The sequence below is a fragment of the Phaenicophaeus curvirostris genome, chromosome 5, assembly GCF_032191515.1.
Source record: "Phaenicophaeus curvirostris isolate KB17595 chromosome 5, BPBGC_Pcur_1.0, whole genome shotgun sequence".
In the NCBI taxonomy this organism is placed as follows: Eukaryota; Metazoa; Chordata; class Aves; order Cuculiformes; family Cuculidae; genus Phaenicophaeus; species Phaenicophaeus curvirostris.
The window spans coordinates 14,999,693-15,015,642 of NC_091396.1; the positions used below are offsets into that span (position 1 = coordinate 14,999,693).

The window sequence follows — 15,950 nt, forward strand, 5'->3', positions numbered from 1 at the left end:
AAATGGGAATTGAGGTCACTCAGTTTCTCTTGGAATCCAGATCTGACTGAGTACAGCAACTCTGAAAAAAAGGGTGACTATCCCTCCCCTTTTGTCTGTGTAAACGGATACTAAAAGGGGATGGCATTCTCCAAGGAAGCAAAGGTATTACACAATCATCTTTCCTTATATACAGACATAATCAGCAACAAGAAACTAACTACTGGATATTATTACAGCTCTACATAAAACCAAAGACAATGTCTGTATTAGACTATCCTGTCCTCTGCGCACTTGCAGTAATTCCTACCATCTAACCTCACTGACCCTTTCCCCCCTAACGGGGATCCCTGCAGATAAAGTAAAGCATGTCAACATCTGTTCCCATTCACACCAATTTTAATTTACAAAAAGAGCTTTGCTATTTTCAGAACAGGCTCCAGAGCACAATGACAGATTTAAGGCCTTTAATGGGGTTGCATTTTGAGTGTGTCAGCGTTTCATACTCACCAGGACTTGATTCTAAGGGGCTGCACCAAAGGCAGCTGCGGGGTGTAATGGAGCCACAGCAAGGGCGCTGTGCTATTTACCTATTAACCAGCTGACAAAGTTATAATGTCCTTAACAAACCTCTGTGTTTGCTGCTTTGACCAGAAATCAGAGACCCAGAGCGCTGGTGATACAATTCCTTCTCTTCCTGTTTTCATTCTGCACATTCCTTCTACCACTACACACCTTTCTGATACTCAGCGTCTGCTACTGGGGCTACATTTTCCAAACTGCTTTCTCATGACACCTCTGTTCCTAATCAATTTTAACCTGCTTATTTTTGTGAAAGCAAAGCTAGCCCAAAGCTCCTTTTCTTTTTTTTTATTTCTGTTTTGGGTTGCTTTTTTTAAACATAGCCTTAGGTCTCTCCTGCTCTGTCATATTACAAATAACCACAATTATTTTAAAGTTCTATTAACTGGTGCTTATTTATAGATCACCCTTGTGAATCTAAAGAACTTACTGATCCTATTAGAAAGTTGCAGAGCGCACAGCCTGTGAAGATCACAGTTGTACAAAAACAATTCATGAAGTTTCAGGGAATTCATAGTGACTGAAAATAAATTTTTCCATCTCCTCAAGAGGGTTTAGTGGTTTTTTTTAAGACACACAATACGAAGAACAACTTGGAGAAACAATGCACAAGTTGTGTTGTAATCACATAACAGCTAAGACATGAGCAGCTGAGCAGAAGGAAGATGGGCAGTGGAATGTCATACAGTAATCAGCACTGTTGACTAATCAGAATTTGAGACACTAGAAGGTAATAAGGGTATTATAAAGAACAGCTTATTGAAGGAGCAGCTGTTTATGTGTAGCTCAGTGTTTAAATGAGTTCCACTAGATTGCCATGGCATGTTTTGGTAAAAATGTTTTACACAAAAAAAAAAAATAAAAATAAAAAAGAGAATGATGATATACCAGGACACGCAGGCATGAGGGAGTAAATATCTGGTTATCATGACTGCACGTACACTAATAGAAGCAGTTATCTAGGTATTGGAGACGTCTAAAAAATGGCACAAATTCAGTGGCCCTGGAAGTTACAAAAGAATATTCATTACTTAGGCAAAGCCTAAATGTCATCTTTGTTAGCCTCCACTACCGAGTGTTGTTGCCATGGGCACAAGAGCTGAGGTGGTTATAAAGGGTAATAGACAAAGGGAAAAAAAACCAAGAGAAAGTATAACTAAAACCAACTATGGAGACATTTTAATACATTTATATCTGCATCAGCAGCCAATACAAACACAATAAAAAAAAGTCAACCTAATCTACAAAACAAAGCAAATTTTAATATCCTTCCACGTAAACACAATAATAAAATAGCGCTATGATATCTACTAGGAAAAGCTAACTAAATAATGTAAAAAGACCGAAAATATAAAACATATTCAAAATTGCACCAGTGAAAACCACAAATCACTATAATTCTCAGACAATAATCATGTTGTTCCAATCTATGTACCATAGGGTTGTTCAAGAGATTTTTGTTTGTTTGCTGTCAGAAACCAACTCACAGTTTTGTTTTTAAAAATATATTTTAACTGTTGGAAGCAGGAAGGAGACGGCCTAATAGTAGTGGAAATTTATCATAATCCATTATTTAAAATATTCTACTTTGGACAGCAAGGGCTTGGTAATATTTAAAAGCAGTCAGCAAGCAGTGGAAACTCTGGTATCTTTTGTAACAGTTCACATGTCAAACTGGCAAAGTGCCCACAGTGTACGGCAGAAAAATCTATTTAATGTCTGCCCCACAAGGCGACATGAGGCTTGATTGGCAGAAAGCAGAGAGTGTCTTTTGATCATGTGTCCTAACAAGCAGTTCCAGCTCCTGTCTCTTCGGCTGAACGGCTCCACATTACCTATTCAAACAGAAGTGACAGGCCACTGCACTACTCTTTGGCTCTAGTCTCACACAGTGGGAGCTATGCTGGAGACAGAGCCACTGATTAAATATATCACTTTTTCAAGACAAGCAGGTTGTCTGAATCAAAGTTGGACAGAATAGACTCAACATTATTAAAAGAGGATATAAAACCGGAGTTGAGTGATGTTAGGCCAGTTTGTACAGCCTCAGGGATTCACAGACTGACAAGGGGAATAAGGAACAGCAGAACTCATAAAGCAGGGTCAGAAATTAGCTGTGACACCTTGGCCATTTTCCCATCACTTCAGGGACACACTGTTTCAAATCCTGTAGTCTCTTCTTGGTCTTTTTTTTTAATGATTCTGTGTGTGTGGAGAGGGGAGAGGGAACATAAAAATCATTAACTACTGAAAGTTGCAAATTGCAGTTTTACAATAAAAGATAAAATATTATCCACATTTTGCCACCTCAAATTCAGTATTTTCTAATGAGATTAGGACTTTTCCCTTGTAGTCTCATCAGCCAAATCATTGTCATCAAATAATTTGTTGATACAGCACTAGCTACTCTAAGGAATAACTAAAAGCTGGGGAAAATGACTGAATAGAGATGCTTATTACATTGCCTAGTTAGTTCATTAACAAATTGGTTTGAATTTTGAGGTTGTATGTCTGGCCACTGCATTGTGTGATCTGATAGACAGACACTGAAAGGCAATAGACATGATACCTTGTCATGACAGAAACAACAGGTACACTGAAAACTTGGAGGAACTAATGTTAAATTTAGTTATGATTATAACTGCATTAAACCTATTAATAAAGCTGCAATAGCCGCATTTAAACAGCTAAAACCACAGTCCACAGAAGAAACAAAAACCAAAGTAAAGGAAGCTTATTTCACTTAATGATGTATGTGCATTCCAGGTCTATAAAATTACTTCTGAGCCATTCAATGTTCTGTAAAAAAATGTTAAAATCACAAGACAAAATCTAGACAGATGTTTTTAGAACTACTCCTGCAGTAATTCCATTGAAATTAATAGAGTTACCTCAGGAATAAACTTGGTTCAATATTTATTTTTCACTACAGCAAGTTCTTCTGACATTTTAACAAACCTCTACCTGACGTGTTAGTTCTTGTTTCACTGTAAATATTTAAAAGTCATCTGCTTGTTACATATTTAAGATATGATAAGGACTGCTAAGACCTACACCGAGAACCAGAGCTGTTTTAAACTTTGAAAATGCACGTAAATTTGAAGATAAAGACCTGAATACCCTACACAGCTATAAACGCAAACAGAATTCAGACTTACGGTGGTGTTAGACTAAGAAGAAATTTCACTACAGAGCTCTCAAGGCTTTCTAGACCATGTTCAGAGTTCCTCCAGATGGGTGATAAAGCCTGCTTGCTTCAACACTTTCAAACAAATAAAAGACAGAAGAGTATTCAAGATGGGCTTTTTTAGGTTCAGTGAAGATCGTGATTCACTGTAGAAGATGATATCACATCAAGTTCTTTAAGAAATGTGAGCAGGCAGCAGCGCATTACAGCTTCATTTTGAAATACGGCAAATGGTTATGTAAAGCATTAATAAAACAGTTAACAAAAAGGAAGATGAAAATAAACAGACATTCATGGGGAGGGCACTGTGCCCAGGAACTCCGGGCACCTATGTAAGTAAAACTAGAAATATGTTATAATTAACAAAAGGAAACAGCTATTAGATACATTCCAGAATGCCAGACTATAGAACAAGCACAGCTTTTCTGATCACCAGCCCTTGCTAAAGACAGACCCAAGACTCCATCAGAATGGATGCTCCGAGTCAGGATGGAGCAATGATAACAGGAGCTACCTGCAGATGTTCACACTGTACTTGCCCTCACAACAATATTTAACAAGGGCTATTGCATCCTTTTTTCATTAATATCACAATCTGATCTCAACAGAAACACCGTTTCTGTGTTATTAAAGTAATACAGAATGGGAAGGATATTGACACATTAACAACTATAAACTCTTGCTTCATTTTGCAGATCAACATTTCAATGAGTAAATAAGAAAGAAGCATGGCTACAAATGGGAATTAGAAATATTCATCACAATGCAAAATACACTTATGACGAACAGAAACATGTAGTTGAGGATTATGCATTATGTTTTGTTCCTGGTTTTCACACATCAGATATGCACTGGGAAGTCAAAGCCCACATGCAGGGCTACAACTCAAATTATACAGATGAACAGGATTCAGATAAGGCTTGAGCATACTACTGTTGATAGGAATGGTTGGACTCGATGATCTGGTGGGTCTCTTCCAACCTGGTTATTCTATGATTCTATGACACTGTTCCTCTTGGCTTTAAATATGCCAGATAAGTCCTACAGTGCAGAAACAGAGGCCTTAAAATAAAGCACATCTGACATGACACTTTGGATGCTGTGTCGTACTGGGCTCTCCAGTACAAGACACAGGCATACTGGAGAGTCCAGCAATGAGCCATAAGACAATCGGCTGATTGGAGCACCTCTCACACTAAGATGTGCATAAAGAGCTATAAGTGTTTAGCCTTGAAAAGAATAGGCTCCAGGTGATAATATACAAATACCTGATGGCAAGAGTAAAGATGACAGACCCACACTCTTCTCAGTGGTGCCTAGTGACAGGCCCAGAGGCAAAAGGGCACAAATGGAAATACAGGACATTCACTTGAAACATAAGAAAAACCTTTCTATTGTAAGGATGGCCAAACACTGAGCAGGCTGTGGAGTTTCCATCCTCACAAATACTCAAAAACTGATGGGACACGGCCCTGAGTAACCTGTTCTAGGTGATACTGCTCTGAGCGAGGAGATTGGACCAGACACCACAAGTGGTGCATTCCCACCTCAGCCACTCTGTGATTCTCTGGTTCTCTGAAACCATCAGCACACTGATTGCAGGAGAACATGAATAGAGTGAAGCTGAAATAAACACAATAAGGCTCTTCCACGTATTCACAGATATACTTGAAAGAAGAGAACTGCTTTTATTGATGACATCCTAATTTTCTTTTTAACTGAGCAGTTCATTGTAAAAACGCTAAATTAAAAATCCAGTTTCCTCTCTCACATTATAAAACACTCCAGAAGATTTCCATTTTTAAGCTCAAATTCTTTCCATTACAAATTTCAGAGAAAGTAAAAATGTCTAAAAAGCATTTAATCAGTATTTTAAACAAAAAAAAAACTAACTACTTTTTCTTTCCTAATTCTTACTTGTATTTAATAATGCACAAAAGTAACACAGACGTTGAATGGATTTAGTCTCTTTAATACAATATTTGCTAGGGGTTAATTAGCACGGCTGAAGACTAATCGTAATAATTGTTTGTTGTTTCCACTGGAGGCAGGTTTCCCTCATGAAAGCGGCATCTTGGAGTTACAGACTAAAACACAGAGGTGAGAGTAGTTTCCCTCTCTGTTAGATGAACAAGACAGCCTAGGCACGTAGCTGTCTCCTGCAGCCAGGCAGCAAATGCCTGGGTCTCTCTTGTGGCAACCAAATAAAGTTGTCAAAATTATTTTTAAGTAATGATAAGGTATCTAAAGCAAATACTGTATAGAAAAATAAAGAATATATCAGCATTTAAAATGTATATGCTGCTGAGCATTTTTACTGTCATTTCTTTAAGAAAAGCAGATCTAATTAGCTGTATCTCTAAAGTGCATACCTAGCATTTTTATTATGTATTATAACATTTTGCTTAGAGTTGACATTTTTATTCTGACGAGCACTGTCTGGAGAGCTCTCAATAAATAATACATTTACAATTTTCAGTAAATAAGCACTGGACACAAATCGTTATACTTACTTACAGCTGCCCCTCTCTAATAGTGCTTTTACAGGTAAGGTGACTGTTCAGTCTAATGCAATACTCTCAGTGCTGGAAAGATATTTCCATTCATTACCCCAGCCACAAGCACTTAAAGTACTTTTAGGCCCTGTTGCAAAACAGCAGGAATGGCAAAGCAAATAAGACTAACTAAAACTAAAGTTCATCACCAAAGAAATCCGAGGCCATTCGCCCTACAGAGCACGTACAATGGCATACAGGATCAGACACATTCAAGCCCTGTCTTTCCCTCATGTTTTTATATTTACATTAGTAATTTCAGTAAGGGAAGTATTGCAGGCTAGTCCCTACTATTAACCTGATGACTACAAAATGTATTTCAATTCCAATTTTGAAGTATGATCTGATCATAACGTTGTTTGTGTCACAGTACATCAGAAACCAATGAAGTTTGAATTTATTTTTCTGCTGCCAAGATCACGCAGCTGAAGCAACTCTCCATGTTTTTACAGCTATTTACTCACATTCTTCACCATAGAGCCCAGTGTTAGCTGTACCCATTCATACTGAGCTTGCATTTTTTACTGCCTTAAGGAAAAAGCTGGCTTTTTAGGTATGCTTTCTTTATGCTGCTTTCATAATCCTAATAACATACAAACGTGTAAAGATAGCAGATATTATACCATCTCTAAAGAGGAGACAAAAATGTAGAGGAGCATAGTGTAGAAAATTATATAAAAATGGAAGCATGGAGACAATTTATCACACAGTAAAAATTAAATTAAATTCATTTCTATCCAGCAGCAGACAATGTCAGAATTGAGATGTACACTGAGATTAAAGAAAAAGATGACATGTCTCCTGAAGGTAAGATATTGGAAAACACAGCCACTCGGGGGGGAGAGCAGGGGGTGGAGATGGTTGGAATGGTCAGTAGGGGCTGGTGTTTCAGCTTGTTTCAACCTGTCCCCATTTACAGTTCAAGTTCAAAGACCATGAGGAAAGACTGAAAGCTCATTTGTTCTAATGAAAATTATTTTACTCATCACAAATACTCAGGGCTGAATAAAAACATTTCCTGAAGGTAAGGTGAGTGTCTCAAAATGTTGAAAGTAAACATATGTCCAAAAATACTTTAGAGTCATCATAGCTAGAGAGTATGTCGAAATCTTCAGAAGTGAGCCCCCAATTTCAGACTCTCCCCACATCAGGGTTTGAGTTATAATCAACTCTGTTTATTAGCAAAATCTATTAATTTGTAGAGGTGCAGAAGTACAAAACTTCAACAAGAAAACAACCTGCATTGGGAAAGAGAACCTCCAGAAAAGTAGAAGCTCCATAAAATGCAGTAGGTCCTACATCTAGGTAACTGCCTGATAGCAACCAAGGTGTACTTTCACCCAACAGGTTGACTTGTCGACCAACTTCCAGCTGGTCCTGCTGTGAAAAATGCTACCATCATACTCACTACATTATTCTTGATAATCGTGAATTAGATCTAAGACCTGAAGGGGTATGAAAACCTTTCAGCAAAAAAGATGGTCTCCATAATCTATTGACTTTGTCATCTACAACTTATTTTTCATGATACCCATGTAGAAGCTTGTACTGTTCTCCATTTCTGTGCTCTGAACAAGTTTCAGAACAAAGAAAACTGAAGGAAAACTTTCAAATGTAGCATTAGACATACTGAAAATAGCTGCTATACTGTAATCCATGTAGAACCTGTGAGTAATGACTAGACACTCAAATGCTACAACACTGGGCAAGACTGTAGTGTATATAGCCAGTTAATATATGAAAAGATAAGGTGGAAAAATGAAATGTGCCAGTATCTTAAAAATTATGGGATAGCATTTAATCACAAAATGGAACTCTGAAAGACTTCAATTAACTGAAAATGCACAAATTCTCATATACCTAGAGACAAAATATTAATGACCAGATACAGTATGGTTACACAGGCTGGATCTACCTTTGAAAGAAAACCAAAACTTACCTAAACATACGTTGCATGTTAAAAGCCATTAAAACAACTTCATTAAAGTTATTTCTCTTCAGACAGGAATGAATTTTCAATGGAAAATCAAATACAATACATGGAAAGAAACTAGGTTCCATCTTCATTTGGTTACCAGGAAAATAACCCTAGAAACCACTTTCTTTGCTGTAATGTCCCTAAAAAGACCTATATTAATTTTTATTATTTAACACATGAAGACACATGAATTCACAATACGCTTCAACTGATGAATTCATAGACATTTTATGATCTATAAAACTTTTCTAAATAGAAGAATATATTTTTCTATAACAGCAAAATAAATTGCAAGGAAAAAAGTGATCAATATGATTTTTCTGAGATCATTGGATGAGAAAAAAAGAGAGACAGTGAGTTACATTTAACTATATGGTAAAGAGGTATGTAATTCAAGAAAGCTTAGGAAAAAGTGTCTCGCTATCTCTCCTCTAACTTGATCTGAGTAATCTATTGTGTGAACTTTTAGGCTTTTATGTTTTTATTTTGGAAGCATGCTTGAATTTTAGCAGAAAAATTCTTCAGCCTAGATGTTACTATATACGGCTTCTGAAAAAAAAAAAGGCAAGTAAAAGATATGCATTAAATTAGCTATATACATAGCTGATCAGAATTTGCTTATCAAAAATTATTTTTACAAAGAAGAAAAGGAAAACATGAGGAAGTTTTACCTAGTAGATATGGCAAGGTTTTTCAAAGATGATAAAAGGATTCTAATGAAGATGTTTTTCACATCCAGAGAGCTTGTTTCTAGCTGAGAGGAACCCCAGTTACCATTTATGAAATCAATAGGTATCACAAAAAATAGAACAGTTGTGCTAAATCATTTTTAACAATGAGTTTGGATAATTCTGATACTGAATCCCAGTAACATTTTTAAAACCTCGATACAGACGAAGATATATGTAGCCGTCAAGAGAACTGAAGAATAAAAAAACAGGGGTCTATAAAAGCCAGGTCTATTAGAACAACTAGGGATCATGCCTTCATCAGTGGAAAGTGTGGGTATAGAGCACACTGCAAAACAGATAACTTGAATTTCAGTTAAACATCTGAAAATCATTCAAAGTATTCATTGACCACAGATGGTCAGTACTTACTTCTAAGTCTAATCCACAAAAAAAACCAAAACAATCTGACATGTAATGTTCTCAAAGGTTATGCTTAAAACTGTACCAGAGACCAGTGTATAGGCCTGAACTGTACTTGTTCTCAGATGCAGTGGGCCTAAAAAAATCATACAAAGCAGAAACTCTCCATTCATTTAGAACAACACAGATTCCATTAAAAAAAGAAAACATCAAGCCAACCTCAACAACAAAAAACCTGCATAAAATTACTACTGAAGTGGTTTACCTGTGTCTAGTTCTAAAACACAGTATGTGAAAGTTTAAGTTTCATTATTTGCCAGTGAAGTCAACAGGAAATATGTGCATGTTAGTGTGTGAAATACTTGATTATACTGTCCTTACTGGCATGACAGAAAATTTTATAAGAGATGTATTAATCCATTTTAAGGCAATATGGAAGGAAACCTTTGATTATCATAAACTAATGAAGATGATGAAGAAAAAACAAAACACATAAATCAGAAAAAACACCACTACTAACTAGCGTAGTAACATTTTCCCTATTGTATATGAAATGAATAATACATGTGTATTCTTAATTTTTAATTTGGATTTCTTTAGACATATTATATATCACTATGAGTTACATATATGCACCCATAAAGAGAGAATACAGACAGGTGCACGTGACAGAGAATAGATAGAAATTTATGAATATGCTACTCTTCGTACAGATGTTCATTATTCCAACATACGCATGTAGAAATCTTTGATCTCTGAATGTTCATGGATGGTCTTCAAGAAGGAAACAAGAATGGGAAGCAGTTTATAAAAAGCTTGTGCTACAATTCTGAACTGAGCTTGGTTGGAAAATGATACTATATACATTGCTCAGAATCAAGGTCAAAAGTGAATTAGGAATCCAGTCCCTGAGTAATGAGGGCTTAGCACCTAGTAGAAAAGACATGCCCAGTTTCCAGCTCAGAAGTGCCAGCTGACCTGCCAACCTAGCATTCCAGATCTGAAAGGGGGAAATCTGCTCTCCTAGCTACAGACAAGATGTGTAGTACTAATTATTACTCATAGACGTATATGATGAAGTACAGTAGGATAGCTGTCTGGAAGCCAATTCTCAGCCTAGAATTCAGGCAGCCCAAGCAATGTAAATCTGTCTCACAAAATTAATATAAGCAGTATTCTGAAAGACATGTCTTTTACTGAAGGGGGGTAAAAGGGAAAGGAGCAGCCTGACCATACTATGTTACATAACCTCTTTGAGCTGTAAAGAGATTTAATACTTGATTGTAGTGGAGGATACTTCCAAAGAAAAAAGTCAGTAAAACAATCCTTCTGCTCATAGAAAAACTATATATTGAAGCTATCTAAGAGGCCCTAGAGTCTAGTGTTTTTGATTAAATCAGACACCTGTTCATTTCTGACCTCTTCTGTCTTATGAGAACACATGTTAGCAAAGTCTTTACATACTCAAATTAACTCTAAATATTTATAGTATCCTTTTTTTTCTTCCCCCAGATACAATTTTCTCACCAATTTGATCATTTCCAAATTACTACAAATTAAAATGCAGGAATGTCTTACTGTACTAAGTATGCAAATACAGGACTATGAAGTTGAAAAATGTTGATTACCTTGTGATGTTGGTATTTGTTCAAACTACAAATAATGGTAAAAACATATCTAACATATATTCAGTCCTTTACAAGGTGCTTATGTTCCCAGTATTATACATAAGACATGACACTGGCTGAAGCACTATTATTAAAGAGAGATTAAAACAGCTGTACATTATGCTGCAGCACTCACTCTTTCCTTTCCAAACAGACGGTCCTGGATTACAAGCAGCACTTGACCATCTAAATCACTACAACAACCAGATTTAACCAGCTGGGCCATATTCTCTTAGGCAATGCCTGTTGACCTCCTCAGTCACAGCTGCTCAGATGAAATTCTCATTAGACAACTTATTTTCAGAAGCCAAAGGACTCTGATTAAATATATCTATTTAGACACAATAAAGTCTTTCAGCATGTATTTGTTCCCCAATGTTATGAGTTACAACAGGGACCACAAGCAATATGTACAAGCATAACAGACACCTAATGTCTGATGAGATACCACAAAATATTTAAGTATTTGACACCAGCTACTCATATTACTCAAATTCAGATCCTTCATATAGACCAGAAAGTTACTGCAATAACATTAAAAGAGACTTGTTGATGTACTCATACAGGGGTTAAAGCAGATGACTGGAATTCTTGAGTTCTTTGCTCCACTTCTAGCTCTACGATTAGCTTGATGTATGACCATATCTTAGCCCAGTTCCTGCAGCTACTTTAACAGTCATGAAGCTCCTCCTTATAAAAGACACCAACATGCACTATAAATTTATTCAAAGGAGTTATCCAAGGCTTCAAGCCCCACAGATTTTACAGGGCAGTATACAGTAGAAATACACCTTGTTCCCATTATATTCATTAAAGCAATTATATTATGCTATCTATTTGCTAAAAAAAAAAAAAAAAAAAAACAAAACAGCAAGTGTTTTTCAACACCTTCAATACATTACTTTGGGTAAGCAATTCTGTGACAGATCAGGACTTACTAGACAGAAGAGCTCCTCAACAGCATTGATTTAAAAACTTCATAAAAACCTGTTTTAAAGTATAGATGTTAAAAAGCCTCATGTGTGGTACGTGTGTGATTAGGCTATTAATTAGTGATTAGGCTATTAATTAGCTTGTGTAAAAGAGACTAAAAGATGGCAAAACATTCTCGTCATCTCAGACCTCATTTCTGTGGCTGATACTGCACCGAGACTGTTGCAGCACTCACAATCGCAACAAAGATCAGAGTCTTATAGTAATTAGTTTTAAAATGTTACTTTATTCCCTTCAAACAAGTGTCACAGAGTCATAGAATTACAGAACAGTTTGGGTTGGAAAGGACCTTAAAGATCATCTAATTCCAACCCACCTGCCATGGGCAGGGATACCTCCCACTAGACCAGGCTGCCCAAGGCCCCATCCAACCTGGGCTTGAACACCTCCAGGGATGGGGCAGCCACAACTTCCCTGGGAAACCTATGCCAGTGCCTCACCACTCTTATCATAAAGAAATTCTTCCTTATGTCAAGTGTAAACCCGCCCCTCCAATTTATAGCCATTGCCCCTAGTCCTATTACTACAAACCTTTGTAAAAGGTCCCTCCCCAGCTTTCTTGTAGCCCTTTTAGGCCTCCTCTTCTCCAATCTGAACAACCCCAACTCTCTCAGCCTCTCCTCACATGGCAAGTGCTCCAGCCCTCTGATTGCCTTTGTAGCCCTCTTCTGGACCTGTTCCAATAGCTCCATATCCTTCATATGTTGAGGATTCCAGAACTGGACATGGTACTCCAGATGAGGTCTCACAGAAAGGAATAGAGGGGCAGAATCACTTCCCTTGCCCTGTTGGCCATGCTTCCTTTTATGCAGCCCAGGATAGAGTTGGCCTTCTGGGCTGCGAGCGCACATTGCTGGCTCACATCAAGCTTCTCATCAACCAGCAAAGTATGGAGAGTTTGCTTCTTTTTAATTCAGAGAAATCTCTGAATTGTGAAATAGCTATTCAAATCTACCATAAGAATTCTGGTATTCCTAGTCTACATAGAAGTTTAAAACCATTGAACTTCCCAAGTGCATCATTCTGAAGAATTTTCAGTCTTTATATTAATTATTCTTCATAGTTAGTTTATATGTTACCAGTCAAATGTTCGCTATTTTCTGTAAAATGGAAGTGAATATTTTTCCTACAGAAAATGCTGGACAGATTGAAAAGAACTTAACATGAAAATAGTCAATTACCTTTGAATGTACAGGCAGACTTTAGAATAGTTTTCCAGTATAACATGCTCCATAAAAGGCAAGATTATGGCATAGATCAGAAACTACCTTTATTTCGCAGCTGGTGAAAACATAGTATGGGAGGCTTAGACTCATTGAGAGGAATCACTCTGCTGTGCACATACCTCTCAAATCAATTACTGCATACTAATGCAGAGGAAGTGCAGAAAATTCTTAAGAATTAATAGAAAAATAAGTGATGAAAGGCTTGAATCCTTGCAGTAGGATACTATGGCTGCCCAGGGAGGTGGTTGAGTCACCTTCCCTGGAGATGTTTAAGGCACGGGTGGACGAGGTGCTAAGGGGCATGGTTTAGTGTTTGATAGGAATGGTTGGACTCGATGATCCGGTGGGTCTCTTCCAACCTGGTTATTCTATGATTCTATGATTCTATGTTTAAACTTTTGATGCACGTTTTTATTAGTGCATCATTCAGTATACTGGAAAAGTCCTACCTGCAGTGTCACTAGGATCAACAGCAGTCTGTATACTCCTGCAGTAAAGTAGGAGCCAAGACCTTTGATTAGCATGGAGTGTCAAACAATTTTTACTGACTTGAAAAAAAACAAAACTTTGCTAAAGTAGTATTTAAAATAGTTTTCCTAGTCTAACTACCAAGTCTAAGAAACTAGTTTTTTAAAGAGTGATCTTTACAGCTGAAAACAGACAGATGGTAGTAAAGAATCTGGGACATTCTCCCTTCCAAGATGTTTCACCAGCTTCAGAAAGAACACCTAGAGAACACATTTATCTATGAGTTGGCATTTAACAATTATGCCAAGAAATTTGAAAGCCTACTTCCATCCCTACATGATTTTATCCCAGATTCAAACAACTTATTGTATCGGCACCAATTTTCATTGGAATGTGTGTTGCTACATGAAGCCAAGGGATCCTAAAGCATACTGTTTGAAGTGCATTGTGACCATATAATGAAACTGAGAAGGTAAAATCACCCTGAACTCATTCATATTTCAAAGAAATAAGTTCTACTGCCTTGTGGTTACATTATGTTACAAATATTCTTCCTGGGTTATTTTTAATACCACAAAACAACACTGGTAAAATAACTAACAGAATCCACATATCCACATCTGTTTATCTATTTCAGAGCCTCCTGCTCTCACATATTCCCTGGTTCGAGCTCGTGTATGAGCTCACAGACTAAAACATATTGTTGCAGAAGCAACTAAGACTTCACTCTACTTGACATGGAGAGAGATTTTCATAGTGGACCCTGATCATGCCCACACATATACTGACAAACTCATCTTCCAGTTCTGTTTAGTTCTTATGTAGGCCAAAATCTGAGCAGAGTCAATGAAAATACCTAAATAAGGACTGAATACATAAACTTCCTTAGAGGTCAAAGATAAGACCTAATTTTTATCTCCACCTTTTAACACTTAGAGCGATATCTGAACAGACTGTAAAAAAAAAATTATTTCTTCAGCCACAATTATAGATATGTAGGTCAGAACTAGGTACTCTTTGCACTTAAAACTGTTCCCCAGTGACTCCTAGTCACAGATGCTGGGTCAGTAAGGTGATGAAAGATGAGAACTTCTAAGGCTAGACAAACCATCTTATGTGTTATACATTCCTACTGTTTAAAATAAACAATTATATTTTAAAATAAAAATTACAAATGCAGTCAACCAACACAATTTAGAAAGCTTTAAAGTACTGGCATATTTCTTTAAAATCCCTAATGGATCTCAAACCGTCTTGCCCTGGTAACCTGCGAATAATTTTATCCTAGCCTTTGCCAATTACACAATTTTCTGGCCCCTGACACCCAACACATTCTTTATGTCATAAAAATGGAAGGTTTGTGGGTGGGGAAGCTCTATCAATCTCATCCAACACATACCCTCTTGCTCAGTCCTGGTCATTTCTTCTAGTTTCTTCTGCTTCAGAGTGTCCACTACATCTGCAAGGCTTCCTTTGCGGCGTTCTGGCGTTCCAAAATTAACACTGGTCATTAGCTCACTGCGGTCACGACCTCCTTCGTCGGGCTTGTTTGGTGAGGTAGAGGTATTTCGGAAGGAATATAGGGAACATAACTTATTACTCTCTGACTCCTGCAAAGAAACAATACAATGTGAAAACATAGGCTATTGTCTTACACCACAAGGATCTCTAACAGGTAAAAGTTGAAAGCATTATTTATTAGTCTGTAGTAATAACAAACCTATATGTATCCTTCAGTTTTTAAAATGAGCATTATGATTTAGATTTCTCAGTTTCAGTGCTTGACAAGGGCTCTTTTTTCCTGAAGGCCAGTCCCCTCCATCCTTCTAATGATCATACTTCATGCCCAAGATACTCCTGCTCAAGGACTTTCCTTGCCAGGAACAAGCCACTTCAACACTTTTTTCAATTAATGTGTTAAGCTTTTACGGTTTTCTTTAGTTCCTTAAGTAAAGCCAATACATGTAGCACTGAGAGAGAAAACACAGGCAAGGAAAAATTATTCCTGGACAGATCCTCAGTTAATGGAAAACAACATAACTTTGAAACTAGAAAAACAGGCCAATAATGACTGAGAAGCAAGGAATCTACCTCACAGTTAAGCAAAGCTTAGGTTATATGTCTACCCATGCTCATTCATTGGTCTTTAAAATAAAACTTCTTCTTAAATAATGAGGTCTGTTATTCTTTTAATATACAAAATGAGATGTAACTTTCCAGGCTA

At 37.0% G+C, this 15,950-nt stretch overlaps 1 protein-coding gene across 15 annotated transcripts in view; it reads right to left on the reverse strand.

Moving 5' to 3' along the window:
• The window catches only part of SOX6 (SRY-box transcription factor 6), a 375,864-nt gene that overhangs the window by 205,432 nt on the left and 154,482 nt on the right, over window positions 1-15,950 (reverse strand). For all 15 annotated transcript variants that reach the window (XM_069857675.1, XM_069857674.1, XM_069857668.1 and 12 more), the window contains one exon: window positions 15,126-15,336. In XM_069857675.1, coding sequence (XP_069713776.1) covers window positions 15,126-15,336 — 211 coding nt within the window. The remainder of the gene's footprint in view (window positions 1-15,125; window positions 15,337-15,950) is intronic.